This window comes from Rutidosis leptorrhynchoides, unplaced genomic scaffold (genome assembly GCF_046630445.1).
Source record: "Rutidosis leptorrhynchoides isolate AG116_Rl617_1_P2 unplaced genomic scaffold, CSIRO_AGI_Rlap_v1 contig4, whole genome shotgun sequence".
NCBI lineage: Eukaryota > Viridiplantae > Streptophyta > Magnoliopsida > Asterales > Asteraceae > Rutidosis > Rutidosis leptorrhynchoides.
The window spans coordinates 41,631-64,248 of NW_027266632.1; the positions used below are offsets into that span (position 1 = coordinate 41,631).

At 36.5% G+C, this 22,618-nt stretch overlaps 2 protein-coding genes across 2 annotated transcripts; both read left to right on the forward strand.

Moving 5' to 3' along the window:
• The first annotated feature begins 1,599 nt into the window (after positions 1 to 1,599).
• LOC139883439 (protein POLYCHOME-like) lies at positions 1,600 to 4,419 on the forward strand. Its single transcript, XM_071867615.1, has 5 exons — positions 1,600 to 1,608; positions 1,696 to 1,857; positions 3,186 to 3,590; positions 4,039 to 4,111; positions 4,223 to 4,419. Exons 1-5 carry the CDS (start codon positions 1,600 to 1,602, stop codon positions 4,417 to 4,419), a joined length of 846 nt encoding a protein of 281 aa, XP_071723716.1.
• A 15,009-nt stretch (positions 4,420 to 19,428) lies between these two features.
• On the forward strand, positions 19,429 to 21,840 carry LOC139883441 (bZIP transcription factor 17-like). The gene is made up of 2 exons (XM_071867616.1): positions 19,429 to 21,055; positions 21,398 to 21,840. Exons 1-2 carry the CDS (start codon positions 19,429 to 19,431, stop codon positions 21,838 to 21,840), a joined length of 2,070 nt encoding a protein of 689 aa, XP_071723717.1.
• Positions 21,841 to 22,618: the final 778 nt, after the last annotated feature.

Here is a 22,618-nt window from a genome sequence, read left to right on the forward strand (position 1 = left end):
TCTTTCAATTAGTGACGGAAATTTGTCATGATGTCACTGCCGAGAATGTAGTGCACTGATGTGTAGCTTCAGTCTAAACGAGTACTTTATCCGACAATTGTTCGGAGTCTGGTCATCTGGTTGGGTATTCTCACAGTTCAGTCTTCAGAGTCTTGTTACAGAGAGAGGCATGTGGTCGGAGCAACTGATCAATTAATTTTTCGAGCCTGCAAAGTGCGGATAAATAATAATGCCGGCAAGTCTTTCTTATTTTCAATCTTTCAGTTGATGTACATTGTATGACTTTCACTAAATCCCTTGAAATCTGAATTTATTAGAATGTTAATTTTTATTTGAGTGCCCATCCCTTGAATGATAAGTCTTAAATTCTGTTGGCTGCTGAGAGATTGATTTGCATAAGCCAGTTGAAATCCTTTTGTCAGCAACAAAAGTGGAAAATAAAAAACATAAGAAAAGACCTCAAATTTCCATGTTTGGAGCTGCAAAAGATTAGGTGTCAGGCTGGCTGGCTGTCTGTCACCAACAACAACATATCTATTGTTTATTGTCTTTCTATCTATCTAGTAGTACAATGAATGAATGAATGTTAACAACACCCACAAATGTGTAAAGAAAAAAGATTTTTGTTTTGTTTCCTAATAAAAAGAGAAAATATCACTGTCCTCTGCTTTGTTTACATCACCCATGTGTTTTCCCTCTATTGAATTCATCAATCTCTATTCACTTTCATCTGCCATTAATCTCACAGCTCAGAATTAGTATTACTATTATTACTATAATTAACCTCAGCAGTAATATTTTCTGAAAGCAAGATTGCAATTTCATTACACTTTGATGAGGAAATACAAGAGGTTACGACTCGATACGAGCTAGCTAAACCTAAACAAAAATAATAACATACGATGAATCGTATAAAAATTAAAACAATGGAGATTTATAGCTCCATCTATGTCGCGTTGGTAGGGAAAATTGCGTCCACCAATATGATGCGAGAAACTTGAATCAAATGGGAGACAACCAATGTAAATCCACAAATTAACCACAATTAGAAATGAATATTCAAAGTAATTAAATTTTGTACCATTCGTCCAAAATCTGATATTGTCAAATGGAATGAGTCCATAGGGGGACTAATGAGATTCATGTGATGCTAGCTAGATCGACCAATCATTTATTTGAGAATCTCAAATTTGGTGTTTTTGCATCTGTGTTTATTTTATTGCTTCAAATTTCAAAAACAATTATTGAACACCAAGACATGGTGTTACTAAGCAACTTCAATGCCTTTGAATATAATAATACAAGATCAGATCTGATCATATGATGCTTTAACAGTTCATTAAGTAGATATTTTAATTAGATTGACAAAATCAGCATTATCCATGAACATTCCTAGATAATTAAAAGGTAGTAATTAAAGAAGTAGAGAGGAGCTGGCAAAGACATGTCTCCGACCAATGGAAAACCTACTTATAAAAACCCCATGTGAACTGATTTGTATATAAGTCAAGAGTCAACTAATTTTCTAATGAGTAAGCTAGGCTGTTAAGTAACCATTATTTGAGGCATGGTTATAAATAAATAAATAAATAAATAATCATGGGATTGGTAGGTGCCTGCATCTTATTCAAGTTTCACACATACCCAAAAAACAGGGAAAAGAAATACTAGAGTAATAAAAAGATAAATTGTTAGAAAGAATATTTAGATAAAAAAAATGTTTTGGGAACATGTCCCACTAATGCTGCTAGTAAAACTTCAAGTTCATATTGTCTTCCTTCTAATGCTTTTGGGTGTAATGGAAGCTCAGAGCTTGATGATGATGGTATGACACCTTCACAAGGAAAAAGAAAGATGGTAAATATTTTTAAACCAAAAGCAATTCACAGACGGTAAATCATGACACCATTTTTCTAACAATTATCCCTTTTTCGTTATAGATAAACTCTCGACATTTCGAGAGCAAAATGATGAATCATGTCAAAGACGTATAATTATCGATCAAATAATTAATGGGCAAACAATAGCATGTCAAAGAATGTACTAATATGAAAGATTTAAAGGGCATGTATGACAAAACAACTTGGATGGAACAATTAACTACAGACTACTTAAAGGCAATGTTTTTTTTTACTTCATCTTGAGTTAGCCACTGTAATTGTACCTGGAAATGTACGGCTTGTCTACATTGGTCATACGAGTGTGTATACATCATAGCAGTACTCGGCCACTGTACATATTTACCATTTCCTGGCATCTGATCAAGTCCCATGGGACAAAAAGGATTCATATCCTGATATCTTGGTTTGTGGGAGGCCCGCAGACGGCTGAAGCTTGAGCCCCACGCATTAGGAAAACCAGCACCATAATTCACAAATGGAAGTTGAGTATTCGGCAAATTGAAAGGCACCATGCTCAAGTTTTGATTTGTTAAAAGGCTCTTCCTCTTAACACCTTCATCAGTACATAAGCAAGCTTACAACCTGATAAGCTCCAACAAGCTTACAACTGGGGAAGGAAAAACTGAACGAGGTTACTACTCGGATTCCTTAAACAAGGCTACTATTCCTTGAACGAGGTTACTACTCGGGAAGGAAACGCTGAACGACGCTACAACTCGGAATTATTCATTTATTCGTTAGGTATCCCGCCCAAGCCAGATGATTTGAAATTTTTGCCCAAGCTTAAAATGCCACACGCTCCTTCTGGGCTACAGAGCAAAAATCGGCTGTAGAAGTTGAAGACCTTGATCCCATTCAAGAACTCATCAGATTCAATTTTAAAGGTATGCAGAGAATCTCCTCACATTGTTTGTTAACACCGAATGAGTAGAAAATCCTCATTTCTTGAAAGATTCAGAGACTCATTAACCTCCTTTTACCAGCATTTCGCTGATATAATTAATGGTGTGTGTCTATTGTATATGCTATATTTCAAAGAAGATTTGAGTTGTTTCGACTATTTAAAAGCTCTGCCATTTGGTTCTCAAGAAAATCCGACTAAATCTCAGTGTTGCTGGAAATCTGCGAATATGATACTGGGTTTATGGGAATCTGAGTGTTAATTTGGTGCTGGGTTTACGGAAATTGGTTCATTTTCGCTTTTGGAATTCTAAGAATCCCTAATTCTTGCAAGAAAAATGTATACGATCTAAAATTTTCCATTTTTGTTGTTTTATCTGGCAGTGGAACCCATTGGAAATGCCGACTGAAGCAAGAGACAGATTAAGGCGCTTGGAAGACATTGCCACATTTTTCGCTAGAAGACCTTCTGGAGTTCTCTCTGATGAACCGTACACCCCCAGTCGTCCTACCCAATTAGCAGCATCACTTGGACCAATCTGTGCTGGTTTAGCAGCAACAGCTAGAGTTGCAGGAGGAAATGTAGCTGGTGGAGCCGTCTTATGGGGTACGCCGAGAGGAAATGTTGGCCGCGGTGGCAATTTGCGAAGACAGACTCGCACTATTGGTAGAGAGAACACACCATTGCTGAATGGTGGTCGCCTTGGAAGAGGAAGAGGGACTAATACTAGTCTTTTACCTGCTTGGTATCCCAGGACCCCTTTGCGTGATATCACTGCTGTTGTGCGGGTAATCTATCTCTCCCTCTAGGTGTTTTAATATCTGTGTATATGTTATATTAACTGCCATATTCTTGAATATTATTGATTCTTTTAGCGTTAGTAGCTTAGATTTGCTATGTTGGTTAGCAAACTTATGGGTTTCGTGTCTTGATCAGTGAAGTATAATTAAACGAGCTTGTAGAGAATTTGGGTATTGTTTCTTTGTTCTCCCATCGCATTTAATATTATACATACATATTGATACACATTGGCTGCTCAATTTCTTTTTATGTTGAGGTCTTCTTGTTACTTAAGAGGCATTTAATTCTCAATCAACTCTTATCCAAGCTAAAAGTTCAAACCCTTTATTAATGTTGTAGTCGTTGAACTGTTTGTTTCTTGAAGATCGAACTTAGTTTAATTTATTGGCTTCCTTAGCCGCATGTCGAAATATCTAATACTTGAAACATAATCAGGCAATTGAAAGGAGAGCTCGGCTGAGAGAAGTGGATGATCAGGAACCTGAGACCAATCAACTCCACGATCATGGCATTACAAATTCCTGACTGCATGGTAATGCTTTGCTGGATCATGACAACTCGATGATCTCTCCACATCATACACCTGGTGTCATGACCCGTCCACGTTCTGTTGGAAAAGTGTCAAAGATATTGCTTAATATTGCCAACCAAGCTGCTGGAGACTCGAAGTTTCTTACTCCTCAGAAGAAACTACTGAATTTAATCGAGACTGTTCAGAAAGAAGTGTTGGAGGAACTGCGGAAGCTTAAGAGTACACCAATTGCTAAGCAAGCAGCCAGAGAGAAAAGGGTCCTGACGCTCATGTCAATGCGATGATGTGTTGTTAACTCTCACAACAACCACTTTTGGAAGGAAAGATTCGGTAAGAACTTGAAAACAATAGAGTCAGGAGACCTTGCATCTGGGCAATGGTTGCTGGTCACCATTCTGATGATGATCTTTTCTTAGAATTTAGCAAAAAGCTTCTCACTTTTTTACTTTAGGTATGAGACCTTCCTGAGTCTTTTTTCTTGTATAGGAGATTAGTACACAGTAATTGTGGTAGCTAAACTTTAGCTTCTGCTGAAGGTGGTCATCCTGGAGTGATGACTGTTTTACTTACCTTCATGCTTTGAAGGGTTGTTGCAAGATTTAGTGTTCTTGGACAGGAAAGAGTGATTGGCTCTTTTTGTAAGTGTCGTTTAGGAGTTTCGATTGATGATTATCAGGAGCGATTCAAAACTCTTTGTTCTCAACTTTTATCATTGTTTCCTAACAATCCAGCTTTTGATGGTGAATACTTTATGCAAGCATGCTTTAGTGGTCTCACCTTTAACCTGCGTATGGCTGTTGAATCGTTGCGTCCTCAGAATTTGGAAGAGACTTACAAGCTTACTAGAATCAAGTTTTTGCTCATGAAACAAGCATCTACTAGTTATTCTACTTACAGGACCAACATGTCTAGTTCTGGTGTTAGTAATACTGCAATTGTACCTGTGAAATCTGACGCTCCACAAGTTTCCAGAGAGATTGTTCCTTTTCAGAACAGCCGGTTTTACTTCTGATAAATGCAGGAGTTGTATTGAGAAATGGTTTAAAGGTCATATGTAAACCTGATCAGCTTCTGGCAAATGAGGGAATGGAGGATGCTAGCCAGGCAGATATGTTACATGATGAGGATGTTTTTGCTGATTGTCATGATATGGAACCAGTTGATGAATTGTGTGAGAATTCTGTTGAGGTTCCTACACTTACACCTATGGGTAAGGTTTCCTTGAATGCTATTACTGGTGAGGAAACCAGTGAGACTATCAAGTTTAAAACTGTGGTTAATGGTGTGGTGTTGACTATTCTTTTTGATTGTGGAAGCACACATAGTTTTATGGATTCCTCCCTCGCTGCTTCTCTACAGGTTTCTGAGACTTTGGTTCAGCGTTTATCAATTGCAGTGGCTAATGGTGCAGCAACAATGATAAATTCTAAATGTGAGGATTTTAAGTGGGTGATTCAAGGATACAAGTTTAAGCACAGTTTCTGGATGTTTGGCTTGGGTGGCTACCATTTGGTGCTTGGAATGGATTGGGTTAAGCACCATAATCCAGTGTTATTAGATGTGGAAAAATTACAAATCACTTTTCCTTATAAAGGCAAACATATTGTATCGAAAGGGGTCAGAAACAGTGGTTCCTTAATGATGATCTCAGGAAAGAAATTGCAGAAGTTGGCAAAGAAGAAAAGTGTCAACTCAGGAGAAAATAGTACTCACAATATTGAAATCGAGTCAGCTCAGGACTCTGCTTTACCACAGAAAGCAACTATCAATCCGAAAATTGCAAAATTACTGGAGGAATATAATGATGTTTTCAAAGAGCCGGATTCAGTTCAACCTCATAGGGATCATGACCATACAATTTGTTTAAAGGAGGGAGCAAAACCAGTAAAATTAAATCCTTATCGTCATACCTTTCTTCAGAAGAATGAATTGGAAAAGTAGGTGCAGCAATTGTGAGATAAAGGCTTCATCCGGAAGAGTCATTCACCCTTTGCTGCACCAGTGATCCTTGTCAAAAAGAAAGATGGTACTTGGAGAGCCTGCATTGAATGACGCAACAATTAGAGATAAGTTTCCTATTCCTCTAGTTGAAGATTTATTGGATGAATTACATTCTGCTAGATTTTTCACTAAACTAGATTTACGGTCTGGTTATCATCAGTTGAGAATGGCTCCTTATGACATTTACAAAACTGCTTTTAAAACTCATCAGGTTCATTATGAATTTTTAGTCATGCCATTTGGTCTCACTAATGCTCCTGCATCTTTTCAGTCTTTGATGAATAGTATATTCAAACAGCAATTTAAGGAAATTTGTTATAGTGTTTTTTGATGACATACTAGTCTACAGTGCTACGCTCGATGCACACTTGCTGCATATGAGAATTTTGTTTGATTTGTTTAAATCTAATGCATTGTTTGTTTAATGCAGTTTTGGTAAGACTAAGGTTGAGTATTTGGGTCACTTCATTGAAGATGGCAGGGTTTCTACCGATCCTTCTAAAGTTGGAGCTGTGCAATCTTGGCCAGTGCCTAAGAATTTGAAATCTCTCAGAGGTTTTCTGGGGTCTCACTGGTTACTACAGGAAATTTGTCAGGAATTACGGAGTTATTGCTAAACCACTGACTGAATTGACTAAGTTGGATGCTTTGCTTTTCATTGGTCTGATATTGCACAGAGCTTTTGACAGTCTCAAATAAGCAATGTGTTCTGCTCCAGTTTTATCATTGCCGGATTTTAACCAACCTTTCACTGTGGAAACTGATGCTTGCAGTGAGGGAATGGGAGCTGTGTTGACTCAGTCGAAACACCCAATTGCTTATATCAGTAGAGCATTCTGCCATAGGAATAAAGGACTTTCTATTTACAAAAAAGAGTCATGGTTATACTACTAGCTGTGGACCATTGGCGTCATTATTTGGAGCTTGGACAGTTTTACATTAAAACGGACCACATTTCCCTCAAGTATTTGCTCCAACAGAAGCTGCACAAGTACATTACAGAAGAAGGGCATTACTAAATTGTTGGGTCTAACTTATGAGATTTTGTACAACAAAGGCTGCAGTCGCTGATGCTTTCTCTCGAGTTCCATTTTCAGATGTAGCTGAAGGTTCTATTTGTGCAATTTCTACAGAGGTTCCGGAATGGCAGAAGGAGATAATAAAGAGTTATGAAGGAGACAATAATGCTAAAGCTTTGCTGCTTTCCTTACTGGCAAATAATCATGGTTCTCCTAATTTTACATTGCTGAATGGAGTGGTACATTACAAGCAACGCATATGTGTAGGATCCCCCACTACCTTGCACGCAAAGATAATAGATCAGTTGCACAACTCTCCTACTGGTGGACATTCAGGCGTTAATGCAACTTATGAAAGAATCAAGCAACTTTTCTAATGGCCAAACATCTCGAAAGATGCGTCTGACTGGGTTCTAAATTGTCCTATTTATCAGCAATGTAAAGCGGAGAGGGCGTCTTATGCGGGAATGCTCCAACCAATGCCCATTCCAGGACAAGCTTGGGTGAGTGTTTCTATGGATTTTATTGAAGGACTACCTAAGTCTACAGGCCGAGACTGCATTATGGTAGTGGTGGACACAGGTTCACAAAATCTGCACACTTCATTGCATTAACACACCCTTTTAGCTGCTGCATTATGGCATCTTTAAGCTACATGGATTGCGTGAATCCATAATTCAGCTTACCACTCTGCCATTAAAAGCGGTTCGGTCTAACTAGAGATGTAATCGAGTCACTAATAGTTAGAGTCGATTGGGTCGAGTTAATTGTAATCGAGTCTGTAAATAGATATGGGCCGATAGAGTATGTGAGGCCCATATCCACCCCTTGTTAGTTGGACTGGCCATTCAGAGTCAGGTATTCAATAAAATTTCACTTTTCCGTTCGTTACTCTGTCTTCCTTTCTATAATAGTCCGTTTTGACAGAATCTACTCTCTCCGATCAACTTCTTGTACTAGTTCCGGCGAGATTCTATTCTCTCCGTAACATTACCTTCATTCTTTCTGCAGAGACTTGGAACCATATTTGGATGTTTAAAACAACTTTCTGATACAAAACAAACTGTTGTACAGGGGGCATAAGCCATAAATACCAAGCATTTCCACCAAGAATCCCAATGTTACAATATCCGTAGCTGAAACTGTACGTAAGTACCTTTATCTATCTTAAGACCACTTTCGAATGTCTCGATTTTAGTAGTGTTTTCTATCCCTTTGGATTCGTGTAGCCAACTCCTTTTAGGGAGTTAAGTGTGGAAGTAGTTCCTAATATTGATCAAACAATGTAGCACGCTTCTAATATATGATCACACTTTTAGGTTTGTTGCAGTGTTAAGATAAACGTGTAGCATGTTTTCATCAACTTCTCTTGGGTTTAAGTGATGGTTATAAGTTATACATAAAAAATTGAAATTATATTTTCACGGAAAGGATAAATTTATCCGATTATTTTAGGGTTTCATGTAAACCCTACATAGGTATACCGACTCAAATGTTATATATAATCACATTAAAACAAAATGAGAGTTCAAATATACAGCTTCAATGTCAACGAGTAGCCGCCTTAGTTCTTCATACCTAGCAAATCATATAGAGAGTCCCATTGCTATCGTCTCATCTATCTTACAAATTTAGATCCATTTTATTTTCCTTAAAAATATTGATGATTATTTCATTGAAAGAAAATGATCCCTCAATGTTTACATGCTACAATCTAACATAACTCATTGTTTTAATGCTCTCTAACATCGGATTAATGATTTACCAGGTACATATCTTTTTCTTACCTATATCTAAGGGATTTATGATTTTTGAGCATTCAAGATCTAGGAAATATATATTACCACGTTCTTCTTAATTTAACCACATAAGATGTATAATAACATCTTAAATTCACTATATATATATATTCATTTCTAGAGATAATTATCACCTTAATTTTTATTAGTCAATAGTCATATATCACCGTGCATAACATCATGATCACTATATTCTTTAATTAGTTAATGTATTTTGTTTTCGATTTTGACTTTTTGAAAGATGATTTAAAATTTATAAAGGCTAGAGTTTAAATTATGACATTCCTGTGTGTTATCATTGAACTTCACATAATTTATTGGTGACATTCCTAAACTAATATATCTTGTTTTTTGACATAAAAATAACCTAACTTTATTCAAAGAACATCATCAGACATCTAGTAATGGAGATTCACTTTAACAGAGATGCATTTTCAACAATTTCAACTTCTCCTTATTCTATTTGCTTCGTCATACAAAGTTACAAAATTTATACCAGCTCATGTTCACCTAGAGACAAGGAATAGTGTACTACAACTTTGGATGGTTTTAGGAAGGTAGTTGAAGATGTTGTCTACAAAGACGGAAAGTGTTTCTTCATTTTCAGTGGTGGAGCCTTGGGTGCATTTGAGGTTTCAAATCGAGAATGGACATTACTTTCAGATATGAATCAATCAAATGGAATGCTGGTTTCTGCCATCCGATCAAGGGCATAATTGGTTTTTTCCAATGAAGTTCTTCTCCTCGTTTTTCATGGCGATCTCTTTCACGTGTTCTGATTCAATACATAATCTCGAGTCACATACCTAGGATGTACCTCACTTTTAGCAACGGTCATGGAAGAATTTTTGTACTTGGAAGACAGGGATATATTATCTTGGTCCTAAACATGCAATTTCTTCTCACTCAAGACATGTACAACTAACTAAATTTGCCAACGCTATCATCGTCGTGCTTGAAAAATGATGAATCAAAATTAAATGGATTGTATGGAAAATATTCCCTGGATTATATTCACTTTGTTCAGTTAATGTTTTCCTCAAAAAGAATTTGTAATTTTTTTTCCTATCTCTGATTTTGTACATAATTTTTTTTAATGATGCGATTCTAAAGATTACAATTAATGATGATTATATCAATCCAAGACAAGCAGGTACAACATTCTTAATTTTTTCCTATTCTTGCTCTCGAAACAAGGTATTCAAGGATACTAAGCACCCTACCTAAAATTGTGTAAAAAATCTAATAAATCAAGAAAATAAATACACAAGCCTAAAGATGATACAACTCTAGAAAGTTAAATGCTTGTATAGGAGGGGAGGATTCTCAAAAACGAAAATAGAATAATTACACTTAGAGACATATTCGAAGGCATAAAAATCTTGGTCATGATATAACCATCCACAAAATGTATATGGATTGAATCAAAGCATAAGATCATCAACTTAAAAGCACGAGATAATTGCCACTAGTAGTTGCTACTGCACCAGACCTTTAAGAAAATGAGTGTTAGCTCAATGATCTAGAAAAGTAGCACTCCAAGAACAATAAAAAATGTAAGTGGATATGTCAACTATTATTGTTGGCACTATCTCTGGCGACGGACTTAAACTAACAAAGTTTTCACCGTACTAGTATACCCGATGGGAAGGGCACTATCTCTGGCGACGGACTTAGACTAACAAAGTTTTCACCGTACTAGTAGATCCCATCATCAACGATCAAACCATGGAAGAGATGAATTCGGAACACCCATCATCGAACCAAGACAAGCGCTAGAAAGAAAGGCCTTCGATGCCGCCACATTGTGGAACATAGAGAAGCCTTGAAACTGAAGAAGTAAGGCTGGGAGAGAAAGGAAAATCAGAGGGAGATGAAGATATGGAGGATGAGAGAGGAGGTTATAGTAGAAAAAGGGTCTCTCCATTTCCCAAAAAAGGAGGCGACGTTAGGGAAATAGAGGGTTATTATTATGGTTTTTGATTTTGGACGAGAGATTCTTAATTTATTTTTTCTTTTCTTAAAGAACTTATATTGTTATAATATAATATATGCATAAAATTGAAATAATATTTTCATGGAAAGGATAAATTTGTATTTTCACATAAACCCTACATGGCTATGTCGAGTCAAACATTATATATAATCTCATCCAAATAAAGTGAGGGTTCATACAACTTCAATTTCAACGAGTAGACGCTTTAGTTCTTCATAGCTAGCAAATCATATAGAGGGTCCATTGCCATCGTCCCATCTATCTTACAAATTTAGATCCACTTTCTTTTCCTTAAAAACATCGATGATTATTTCAATGCAAGAAAATGATCCCCCAGTGTTTACAGACTACAATCCAAGAGAGTTCATTCTCTTTTAATCCTCTCTAGTATTGGATTAATGATTTACCAGGTACATATCTTTTTTTTTATCTACATCTATGTGATTTTGAGCATTCAAAATCTTGGAAATATATACATCACCACGTTCTTTTTAATTTAACCATCTGATCTAGAATTGGCAATGGAGCAGATCGGATCGGATTTTCCCTCGATCTGATCAATACAATCCGGAAAAAATTTCGGACGCTATTATCCAATCCGATCTGCGATATTCACAAACCCGAATCTGGTCCACATTGAAAAAACTAAAATCCAATCCGAATGTCAAATTTTTTAAATTTAATTGTTATAAAATGTCAAATCTCCATAAAAACTTTTGTTTTTAAGACTTGTTTAATTATTTTTTACGTTATTTTTAATTAAGTTGACTGAAAAATAGACATCATTTAATGGATTATGTGTATTGATCTTTGAATTTATTGCTAAAATAATAATATTAATGATATTATTGTAATATTTATATAATAACATATCTGATCGGATTGGATTTGATTTGATAATAAATTTCAATATCTGAATGCGATACGCGGAGTTTTTGATCCGAATTGGATCCGATCAATTATGGATCGGAATCTTTTATTCGATCCGTCAGATCGGATAGGATTGAATTTTCGCGGGTTGGATCTAAATTGCCAACCCTATTTTGATCTATATAATAACACCTTCAATTCAATTCACTTCACTTTATATATATATATAACATTTATTTCCCCAGACAAATTCACTTTAATTTTTCTATTTACTATTCATCATTGTGCATAACATCATGGCCACTATAATCTTAAATTAGCTAATGCATTTTGCCTTCCACTTTGATCTTTTGAAAGATTATTTGAAATGTAAAGAGGTAGAGTTTAAATTATGACATTCATGTATGTTATCATTCAACTTCACATAATTCATTGGTGACGTCCCTAAACTAACTATATATTCCTTCTTGATCACACAGAAATAACCTAACCTAATTATGTTATCATTTAAATTTGGATGCATGAGTAATGAGTCGTGCTTATTTGACCAATTGCATGTATCATATGCAATTTTGATAAAACGTGTCTGGCATTTTGCAGATTGATGGATTTGAGCAAGACAAAAGTGGTAGTCATTTGTGGGACAAATAGAAAAGAAGATCTTTATCGATCCTGCCTTAATCAAGTAATGGAAGCTCGGTGCGTTAGTTTTCATGTATATATAGATCGATGATAAACCTTTTCACCCTATCCTTCTCTTCCACCACATCACCACCACCATTGGAGGTCTCTCCAATGCCGTTCCTCTCCACCATCCCGCTTGACACTTTCCTCTAGTTACTATTACTAGAACTAGCTTTGTTTTTCCTCCTCAGTTTTTGTTTTGCTTCTCATTCTTCTCGAATAACCATTCCTCGAAAGAATCGACAATTTCATGAATGCTTTTAGAATTCTTAGACAAACCCCATCTCTTTCAATAGAATTTGTAACAAGAAATTAATGGCATTAATTTGTACCAAGAAAACAATGGCAAAGAAGAGAGAGATGGTTGCATCTGCATTTGGAGAGGATGATACTAACAATCAACAAACTCAGCTCACGGTCGAGGACTTGAATTACTTGTTTATGATGTGATGAATCTTCTTCGTCATTCTGTTGATTATGAGGTTTGGAAAATATGTTTTTCACTAACCCCCTCACAGATTTATTGGTTATCCATTCGAAAAATATAGTGTTTCTACAGGAGTATACTTGGGTGGGAAGGAAAGGTGTTTTGACTCACAGATTTATTGGTTATCCATTCGAAAAATATAGTGTTTCTACAGGAGTATACTTGGGTGGGAAGGAAAGCTGTTTTGATTTTCTTTGGTGACAAGTAATTGATTCTTCAGTCCTAGGAATTTTACAGCTCTACAAACTGATTTTTTTAGCCAATCGTAACATTGTATAACAATATAGGTTTCTAAAGTTATGATTCGTAGGTGCGTTATTCAATGTAAATGATTGAAGATTTCCTTTTTTGCAATCGTATAAAATGACTCGGTAGTTTTGTTTTTTCATGACACTTGATTTGAGTGTAAAATTTATTTTTGGTTGTCATATGATCGCTGAGGTAAGACAAAAGATAACTCAAAGTTATCTTATCTTACGGACAGAGAACCCACCGCCAGAGTGAGAATCGCGATGGAGAGAATTGATATCAAATGGTCATGTACGACGCCGGTGATGGATGCATGGTCTTCCTATTCAACTTAACCATAGTTGTAGCTTTGAATGAAAGATGGATAAGAGTAGGAAAGTTTTATTTGAAGTGTGAGTGTGTAGTTTTATTTATAATGCCTTAACATAGTTACTAGTAGAGAGGTGATTTTCATTTGGGATTAGGATAAAATAGGTCAACTGGGTTAGCTATTAACAAACCTACAATTCGGTACGTTCATAATAAGCTTATAACTCGGTATGCTCTTAGCAAGCTACTCCCTAAATTATGATATGTCCATAATAAAAACCTTCCTTTTTTTTCCGCGGTTTCTGAATCTCTTCGATGGAAATTGAAGTTTTCTCTGAGACTTCTAGTCCTGGAATCAGTCCTAGGATCTCATTCTCTCATGATCTCAACCAATCAAGTTGATGCCTTACTAGAAAATCATCAAAAAATATCAGTCCAGGAATCCGATTTTGATTTCTGTTTAGGAAATAATCATTTTGGCAGTTCAAGAGAAGTAGCAATAAAGCTTCAAAACAGAAAACAGAATCTTTGCCGACTTGAAAAATTCTCTCAACCAAAGCCAAAGATCAATGCATTAGCAACAAAGCTTATGTCGACACTTGAACCGAGCTCGAACTTTCAAAACCCAGAAAAAACAGTAGCTCAACCAGATGAAGACAAACTTTCAGCAATATCAATGACATGATAACCACCAAAAACCATCTCCAAGAACAATATAGCTAGCCAATTTGAAGAACAACATTGAACATTTGGCAATTTCTAGTTAAAGAAATATCAAAGAGATGTGAATTCGATCTCTACTGTTATATACAGTTGAAACTTGAAAAGACTTAGTTAGAAAATTTTGTTATTTCTAACACAACTCTCCCATTAACCTGCCATCATATTTCCTAAAAGGTCAAAATGCAGAATTTTATCTTCGATTATAATCTGGGTCAGTGCAATCCTTCTCCCTATCTCTAATGATCGCAACTGAACTCGGTCCCTTGAATTCATGTAGTTCTCTGATTCAATCATAGAGCTTTATTTGCCAACTTTCATTCTCATCTGTAGGCACCTGAAGATGTTATGTTATCTGATTCTGGAGTGCTTGGAGTACTGAAGATGCGAGCTCGTGCCTTTTCATAATCCTCCGGCCTCTCTTCCACACTTGTCAAAGAATTTCTCCAAGTTCATTGGCAATTATATTAGTTGGCAATACATCACACATAATTCCCATGTGTGCTCATACCTTATACTAGTACACTAGTGTACAGAGAAAAAGCAGTTATCAATAGATCTGGGCAAACGAGCTGTCCGGCCCGGTCCGGCCGAGCTCGATCGGAAAACGAGCCGAGTCGGGCCTCAAAATTTTCCGATCTTCGAAATCGAAGTCCGAGTCCGGCCCGCTTCCGATCTCGAGTCGATCCGTTTAAAATTAAAAAAAAAAAATTATAAAAATTGAAACAAATAAATACCAATTACCAAACAATCTAAACTTTCGAAAGTGCCAAAAAACGATAAATGAAACCAGAATATTTCACAGTTTCAATTAAACATACCAATTTTGTTTCACAGTTGCTGCCAGCCAGAATGTTAAACATACAAGATTTGTTTCATAGTTTCACAGTTTATTCAACTTACTGCTTACATCCTTTACATAACCAATAGTTAGAATCCAGTACTTTCATCATCTCCATGCGACTCAATCACATTTGAGCCCTCGACAGTTAAGAAACTTACATTAGACACGCTGCTAGAATTAGAATTCTCTCCACTTCCATAACTTGCACTCCTGAATATTGTGCGATGATGATCATGTGGTATAATATTAATATCAGCCGCATTCTTCATGTACTCTACAAATAGCAATTTCAAATTATCCATCACTCTTTCCACTTTCACATTAACATTTATTGGATCAATTTCTTCAAAACATACCTTGCAAAAAAAGAACAAAGAGAAAAGAAAAAACAGAATTACAGGCAGTGTAACAATTCAGCCAGTGTACCAGAATTACAACTTGTAACAGAATCATGGCCAGAATTATAATTATAACAGAATAAAAAGGCAGTAACCAGAATTATAACCGGTGTACCAGAATTACAACTTGTAATAGAATCATGGCCAGAATTACAATTAGTTTAGAATCATACCCGTACCAATTCAAGCTTCATGCGGGGATCAAGAATAGATTCAAGGAAAAGAATCTCGCTGTATTCTTCCTAATACTTATCAAACTTCTCTTGCATTAACAAAATCATGGTCTTGATTGTAGGATCTTCATTGCTCTTATATTTTACTAAAAGAGACTCTATCTTCCAAACTTGACTGAAATACACATTACATGTCGGGGTAGGCAGAACCAGAAATCAAATTTGTCATGTCATAAAATGGACGCAATAATTCACAAAAGTTTTCCCCTCTAGTCCACTCCGCCTCATTAGGACACCACTTGTAGTTAGGATCATGAGCCTTTAGGAAATTGAAAGCTCTCTTATGCTTCAAGGCACTTTCAAGCATCAAGAATGTTGAATTCCAGCGAGTACATCGAGAGACAAGAATGCACCACCCTCAATACCAGCATTTTTTACTTGCTCGGCAAATACACGTTTCCTACCTTCAAATGCCTTGACATACTTGACACTCTCCTTGATTTTCATAATAGCTTCTTTGGCAGCACTCAAATTTAACCCATCTTGTACGATCAAATTCAGAATATGTGCACAACATCGTATGTGAAAAAAATTTCCTTTACATGGCAAACCATCAAGCAATACAAGTGAATCTTTAAGCTTATCTTGCATGTTATCATTCGATGAAGCATTGTCTAATGTTATCAAGAATATCTTTCGCTCAATTCCCCAATCAGTTAAAACATCAAACACTTTTTGAGACAACATTTGACCAGAATATGGAGGAGGAAAACTAGCAAATGCCAATATATGACTATGTAACTTGAAGTTATTGTCAACAAAATGTACAGTGATAGCAATATAACCTTCAACAGTACAAGCAGTCCAAACATCAGATGTCAAACATATTCTACCTTTAATATTCAGCATAGTTTGTTTTAGTTTAGCTTTTTCTGCAAGATGTATTTTTCAAATATCAGAGGATACTGTTTTCCTAGATATAAGTTGTACATCCGGATTCAAATACTTAAAGAGTTCTATTACAGCACTATACTCAAAAAATGAAAAAGACGGATCATGCCGGATGATTGACATGGCCAATTTTTCACGAAAAATAGCTTGAGATATCTTTCTGCTCCTAACTCTACCCTCTTGATCCATAAACATGTCAGGTAGCTTACCAAATTTTGACTGATATAATTTGCAAGATTTCATATGACGTTTAAGGGTTGATGTTCCATAGTTAGATCCTCCACCAATTAATTTAGATAAACAACCCCTACATTGTGACTTAAACTTGAGCTTATTATTGTCATTTTCATCAGGTTCTTCCCCAATTCTAACAAAACAATTCCATACCTCTGACTTCAAGCGTTTAGAAGTTGCACCAGTAGAAGGTCTATTCGGTAAGTGGACAACATCATCATCAGATTCAAAGCCTGCATTGAACATCCTGTTCTGCTCATCTATATTAACTTGCTGTCCGTTCGTTCCTCCATCACCACTTAACATATTGGCTTTAGAATCCATTCTACATATTAAGAAAATTAATAACCCATCAAAATCAGTAATAGTTACACAATCAACTACATGTACACCAATATAAATGGCAATAATAGACTATAAAACAGTTATGTTAAAGACAATGGCAAACAATCAACTATATATACACCAATATAAATGCGTCTATATATACATAATCAATCATTCATTCATTCTCATATCATTTTATAAAAATCTAAAACTCTCAGAAAAAAATATCAAATCGAAAAAAATGTCTCAACAAATAATGATTACTCCAGAGTTGAAAGCTAAATCGAATATTGAGCTGCTTTCTAAGATTACCAATTGTTAATTAATGAGCTAAATCACATATATATTATTTTGTATATATAATGGCTTGCCAGAAAAGAAAGTCATCATCAAACTCCTAATAATGAGCTGCTTCTAAGATTACTAATTGTTAATTAATTAAGTTCCAATCATCATTATTAATTAGTCTATGATGAAAATATTCATTTTCAAGATCAAGCTGCTTCTAAGATTACTTTCAAGATCAAACTCTAGGACGTTTTCGGCCGACACTTTTATCGCCAGCAACTGATTATTAATGACGCACAAAGAATGAAACTTGCAGCCATTTGACCATTAACCAATTAAATTATATATAAACTTAAATAACAACTCAAATACAACAAATCCAAATATCCTCATTGACATGTTAAAAATGACAGTATACGATTACAACTTTGTAGATCAAAACAGAGAAAGAAAAGTTTTTTACCTGTTATAAGAGCTTCACGATCACGGTGGGAACTGAGATAGAGAGAATTAGAAAGTTGAAATTGAAATCGAAATCAACTGGGAAAGAATCGAAATCGAAATAAATTTTAGAAAGTTTAGAGAGCAGTGGATCAATTTGGTAATGAATGAACTCAACTGACGATTGATGATTCTGTATTTTGTTTTGTGTTTTTTGAGCCTGTCTCTCGAGAGTGAATGAAACTGAAGGTGAAAGTTGAAGCTGTGTATGTATTACTGTTAGTGACTTAGTGTGTAGTACGGTAGGGTTTCAAAGAGGTATGTAATTACATAATCATCCCTCTATTCTTTGCTCTACACAGTTGGCATGTAATTTTTTTTTTTTACAAAAAGCCCGCGGGCTGTCCAGGATCGGCTCGGCCCGAGCCCGCAAAAAGCCCGAGTCCCCCGATCCCATAAAAATCCGCCTTCTAAACGATTTTTTTTGTCAAGCCCAAGCCCGCTTATTTTTCGGGCCGATCCCGGGCTTTAAGCCCGTTTGCCCAGGTCTAATTATCAGTGGCTCTTTATAGTTTTATTCTGAAAAGAAATGCCATTTTGAATTTTTTTTTTAAAAAAGGAAAAAAAAAGAAAACTCTTATTGAATAATACTCCTAAACTATTGTTGTGGCACCAGAATGTTCAAATTTATAAAACTCTGTTTTAAAGATTTTTACGGATTGTATTTTTCGATCATTTTGTTTGAACAGATCACATATTGATCATGTATCCATAAATACTTGTAACGAAAATACATACTTCACGGATCGTTTTGTTCGAACAAATCACACACTCTGTATCATCCATAATTGGCCATCAGGTTAATTAATCAAATCTTCCTCTACATGCCTTATCATAGAACTTCTGAAACGAGGCATGCTAAGCAGATTCGCGATATCTACACAGACATGCTGTGTAGTTGAGGATTCATATAGTCCATTCCACGAGAATTGAGTGTTCTGTAACTAATGTTCAGAGTACTATTATCAAAATCAATGTAGGAACGACACTACAGTTTGTAGTACAAAGAGGCAATGCAAAAAAAAAGGAAAAACATTTTTTATTTTGTGTTTTCACTCCAAAAAAATCTAAATTAATGGGCCTCTTTGAAATTAGGCCCATATGTCTCCATGGAATGGTATAGCTATGGGTTGAATTGCATCGGTATTATAAAAAAAAGGAAATCCTCAAAATAGCATGGCCCACATCGTGGGAGCCACCACCAGCAGGGTAAATTAGACTTTTGGTTTTACCCAATTCCATCTAAAATGTGACACAGTAATTTCCTTCTAGAAAGAAGTACAGTTACAGAGGGAAGTAAAAAAACCAACGAATTTTAACTGCAGTATAACAGAAAACATAAAAGAAGATTTCTTCGTGTTTTAATTCTTATCAAAATCTTCTTCTTCTTCGCTGACCATCAAATTCCAAGACCCTAATCGCACCTCCAATCCACCACCGTTCATGGCGGAGACCGACCCCGTCCTTGCGGCACAACAACCACTACCTCTCCAAAACCCCCATGAATTCGATGCATTGCCGATACCGCCTCTCGATCCTCTGTTCATATCATCGGATGACCCCGTAATGACCGATCTCGATTTCAATTTCGACGATAATTTCGAGCTCGATTTCACCTTGCACGATTTTGACGATTTCTACTTCCCCTCCGAAACCGAGCCTATCTCAGTAATCCCTAGCGACAACAGCAACTCGAACACACTATCTCCGGAATCGGGCAGCTCCGTGGTTCTCGGCTGCGATCATATTGATTTGGGCGGTGCTGAAGCGTCTGGGTTATGGATTTCTCCTTCAGGTGAAAATTCTGGCAGCCTCACGTCAGGTCAACAACCGAGTCGGGAGGAGTTCTCGGCTGCGGAACCCGTATCATCCCACGGGTCGGGTAATTTCGTGTCGGGTGAGTCTTCTGGGCCTGTAAAATATTCTTCTGATTCCTCCTCGGAAAATTTTGTGGTCGAGCAAAATGCGAAGTTGGAGGGGATCAGAAACGGTACCGGCTTCCCTAAGAGGAAGAAGGGAAGTGAAGATATCGATAGCCACATGAGGAAAACTAAGTGTAGAAAACCTGAGAAAGAGAAAATGGTATTCAAGGCTAATTTGGATTCGGTGAAAGAGATGAGTGAGGATGAGAAAAGGAAGATTAAGCTGCTTAGGAATAGGGAGAGCGCTCAAATTTCGAGACAAAGGAAGAGGCATTACGTGGAAGAGCTGGAAGAGAAGGTAAGAAGGATGCAATATACAATTGCTCAAATGAACGGTCAATTGTCTTACTTTATGACTGAGAATGTAACTTTGAGGCAACAGTTATTTACTGGAGGAGCTAATAATACTTCTCCGATGATGTATCCACCACCGCCCATGGGGTATCATCCTATGGTTGCGCCACCGTATATGGTGAATGGATCGAAGGTGCCTTTGGTACCAATTCCTAGATTAAACCCACAATCCAATGCACCTGCCCAAAAAGCTAAGAAGACTGAAAGTAAAAAGAGTAGTGGGGGTAGAACTAAGAAAGTTGCTAGCGTTACTTTTCTCGGTCTTTTGTTTTTCATATTGTTGTTTGGTGGGTTGGCCCCAATTGTGAATATGAAATTTGGTGGAATGAAGGATGAAGTTACTGGTGGATTTTATGATCAACATAGAGGTGGGGTTATTAGTGTTGATAGTTTCAGGAATGGTTCTGGAGTTGATCACGAAGGAATGAAATTCAAGCGGTCATCTGGTTCCGATGGCTTAGCTCGTGTTCATAATGGCAGTGAGCCGCTCGTCGCGTCTCTCTATGTTCCAAGGAACGATGCGCTTGTTAAGATTGAAGGTAATTTGATTATTCATTCGGTTTTGGCATGTGACAAAGCAAGGGCCTCCCAAAAGGAAAATAATACTGAGACGGGCTTGGCCGTCCCGAGAGATTTACATGCTGCATTGGAAAAGGATCCTCAAATGTTGCATAGAAATCCTAGTAAACGACCAAAGGCCATTGCTCCTGGTGCCAGTCATATATTGAAGGACCACAAGAAGTCACCTGCAGCGGATGGTAAAGTGCAGCAGTGGTTCCGTGAAGATCTCGCTGGTAAGTACTAAATTATGGCAGGACATTTGTTCTTAGTTGTGCTTGACAAGTAATAATTTACTGAACTGTGATTTCAGTTTGAGTTAATTTTGTAACTGCATGATACCTGTGTCTCTTCTATTTTAGATATATTCCGTTGCATGATCTCCTGTCACATGTTTTATAATACGTTGTTTATTAGTCCTTTTCTCTCCTTTTACCATTATTGCATCTGAAATTCTAATATTACGTTGGTGCAATTTGGAAAACTTCTTTTATTTCAATATGCATGTGAATAGTGGCTGTTTATTACCCTCTATTATTATCACAACTTTTATTGATCGCTCGTTATCTATAATTCAGGGCCATTTTTGAGTTCTGGGATGTGCAGCGAAGTGTTCCAGTTTGACGTCTCGTCAGCTCCTGCTTCCGGAGCCATCATCCCTGTCTCGACAATTACAAATACATCTGGAAAGCATGAAGTCAACAGTACAAACATAAACAGAGGAAGGAATAGAAGGATTCTAAGAGGGCTTCCAGTTCCTCTCCCTGGATCCAAAGTCAACTTCACTGCCGAGCAACTGAGAGAAACTTCACGACGAGCCAATTTCAAAGGAAATGGATCTGCATCGTCGCCCGTTGTCGTCTCCATTCTCGTTGATCCCCGAGAAGCTGCTGACGTGGATATGGTCTCCCCGAAGTCCATATCTAGGATTTTTGTGGTTGTGCTAATAGATAGTGTGAAGTACATAACATATTCGTGCATGCTTCCTCGCACCGGCACTACTCACATGGTGACGGCTTGAAGATGGCTGCTCGACTCCCGTTTCTGTATATCAGAATAAAATTAGCAGGCTTATAGAGTATACAAACATGACATTGTGCTAATTTAACCGTTTTAGTTGTTAGAGGTTAATGTTTTGTATGCTTTGAAAGGTTTTTGTATACTTGAAAGAAACTATCATAAACAAAGTTAGTGATTCATTAAAATTGCATTTGGATGTATGAGTTGGATTAACTACGATTCAAATCAATGAACATAATTGTGAGTTTGATAAATACTCGCACATACATTTCAAACTATTCTTGGGTATGTTAGATATTCCTTCTGTCTCTCACATGTTTTTTAAGCTATTGACACAAAAAATAAAATGGAATGAAAAATTTTACATACCTTGATATAAATTAGACTTGAAAATCATCTATTTAAAATAAAATAAAAAATTTTAAAAAATGTGTATTGTGAGACGGAGGGAGTATCATATGAGAGATGACCATCATTGTCAACTCTACACACATATCATAATATCTCATTTTCATGGATAACCGGTCAAATGATTCTCCATGAAACCTAAAAGAAAAAGAAAAAGAGAGCTTTTAATACTATCAATTCTTTCTCAACAACGTCTTACTTGCGTGGAAGAAGTGAAAAACATAGTGGCAATAACAAATTCCTCACAAGGAAAATTGCCAAAACAAAACAACAGAGGCAGACGTAGAACACAACAACAGAACCAAGCAGACATAAAATAATGCGAGTGTTTTGATTTTAACGAGGCTTAAGGTCCATTTGCTCTTTTTCTA

Bases quoted from the DNA above. Each gene is read 5' to 3' on its own strand.
- LOC139883439 (XM_071867615.1), top strand. The intron at 1,858-3,185 runs GTAAATATTTTT...TTTATCTGGCAG, and splicing joins CACAAGGAAAAAGAAAGATG to TGGAACCCATTGGAAATGCC. The intron at 4,112-4,222 runs GCATTACAAATT...CTGTTGGAAAAG, and splicing joins CAATCAACTCCACGATCATG to TGTCAAAGATATTGCTTAAT.
- LOC139883441 (XM_071867616.1), top strand. From the start codon at position 19,429: ATGGCGGAGACCGACCCCGTCCTTGCGGCACAACAACCACTACCTCTC. The intron at 21,056-21,397 runs GTAAGTACTAAA...TCTATAATTCAG, and splicing joins GTTCCGTGAAGATCTCGCTG to GGCCATTTTTGAGTTCTGGG.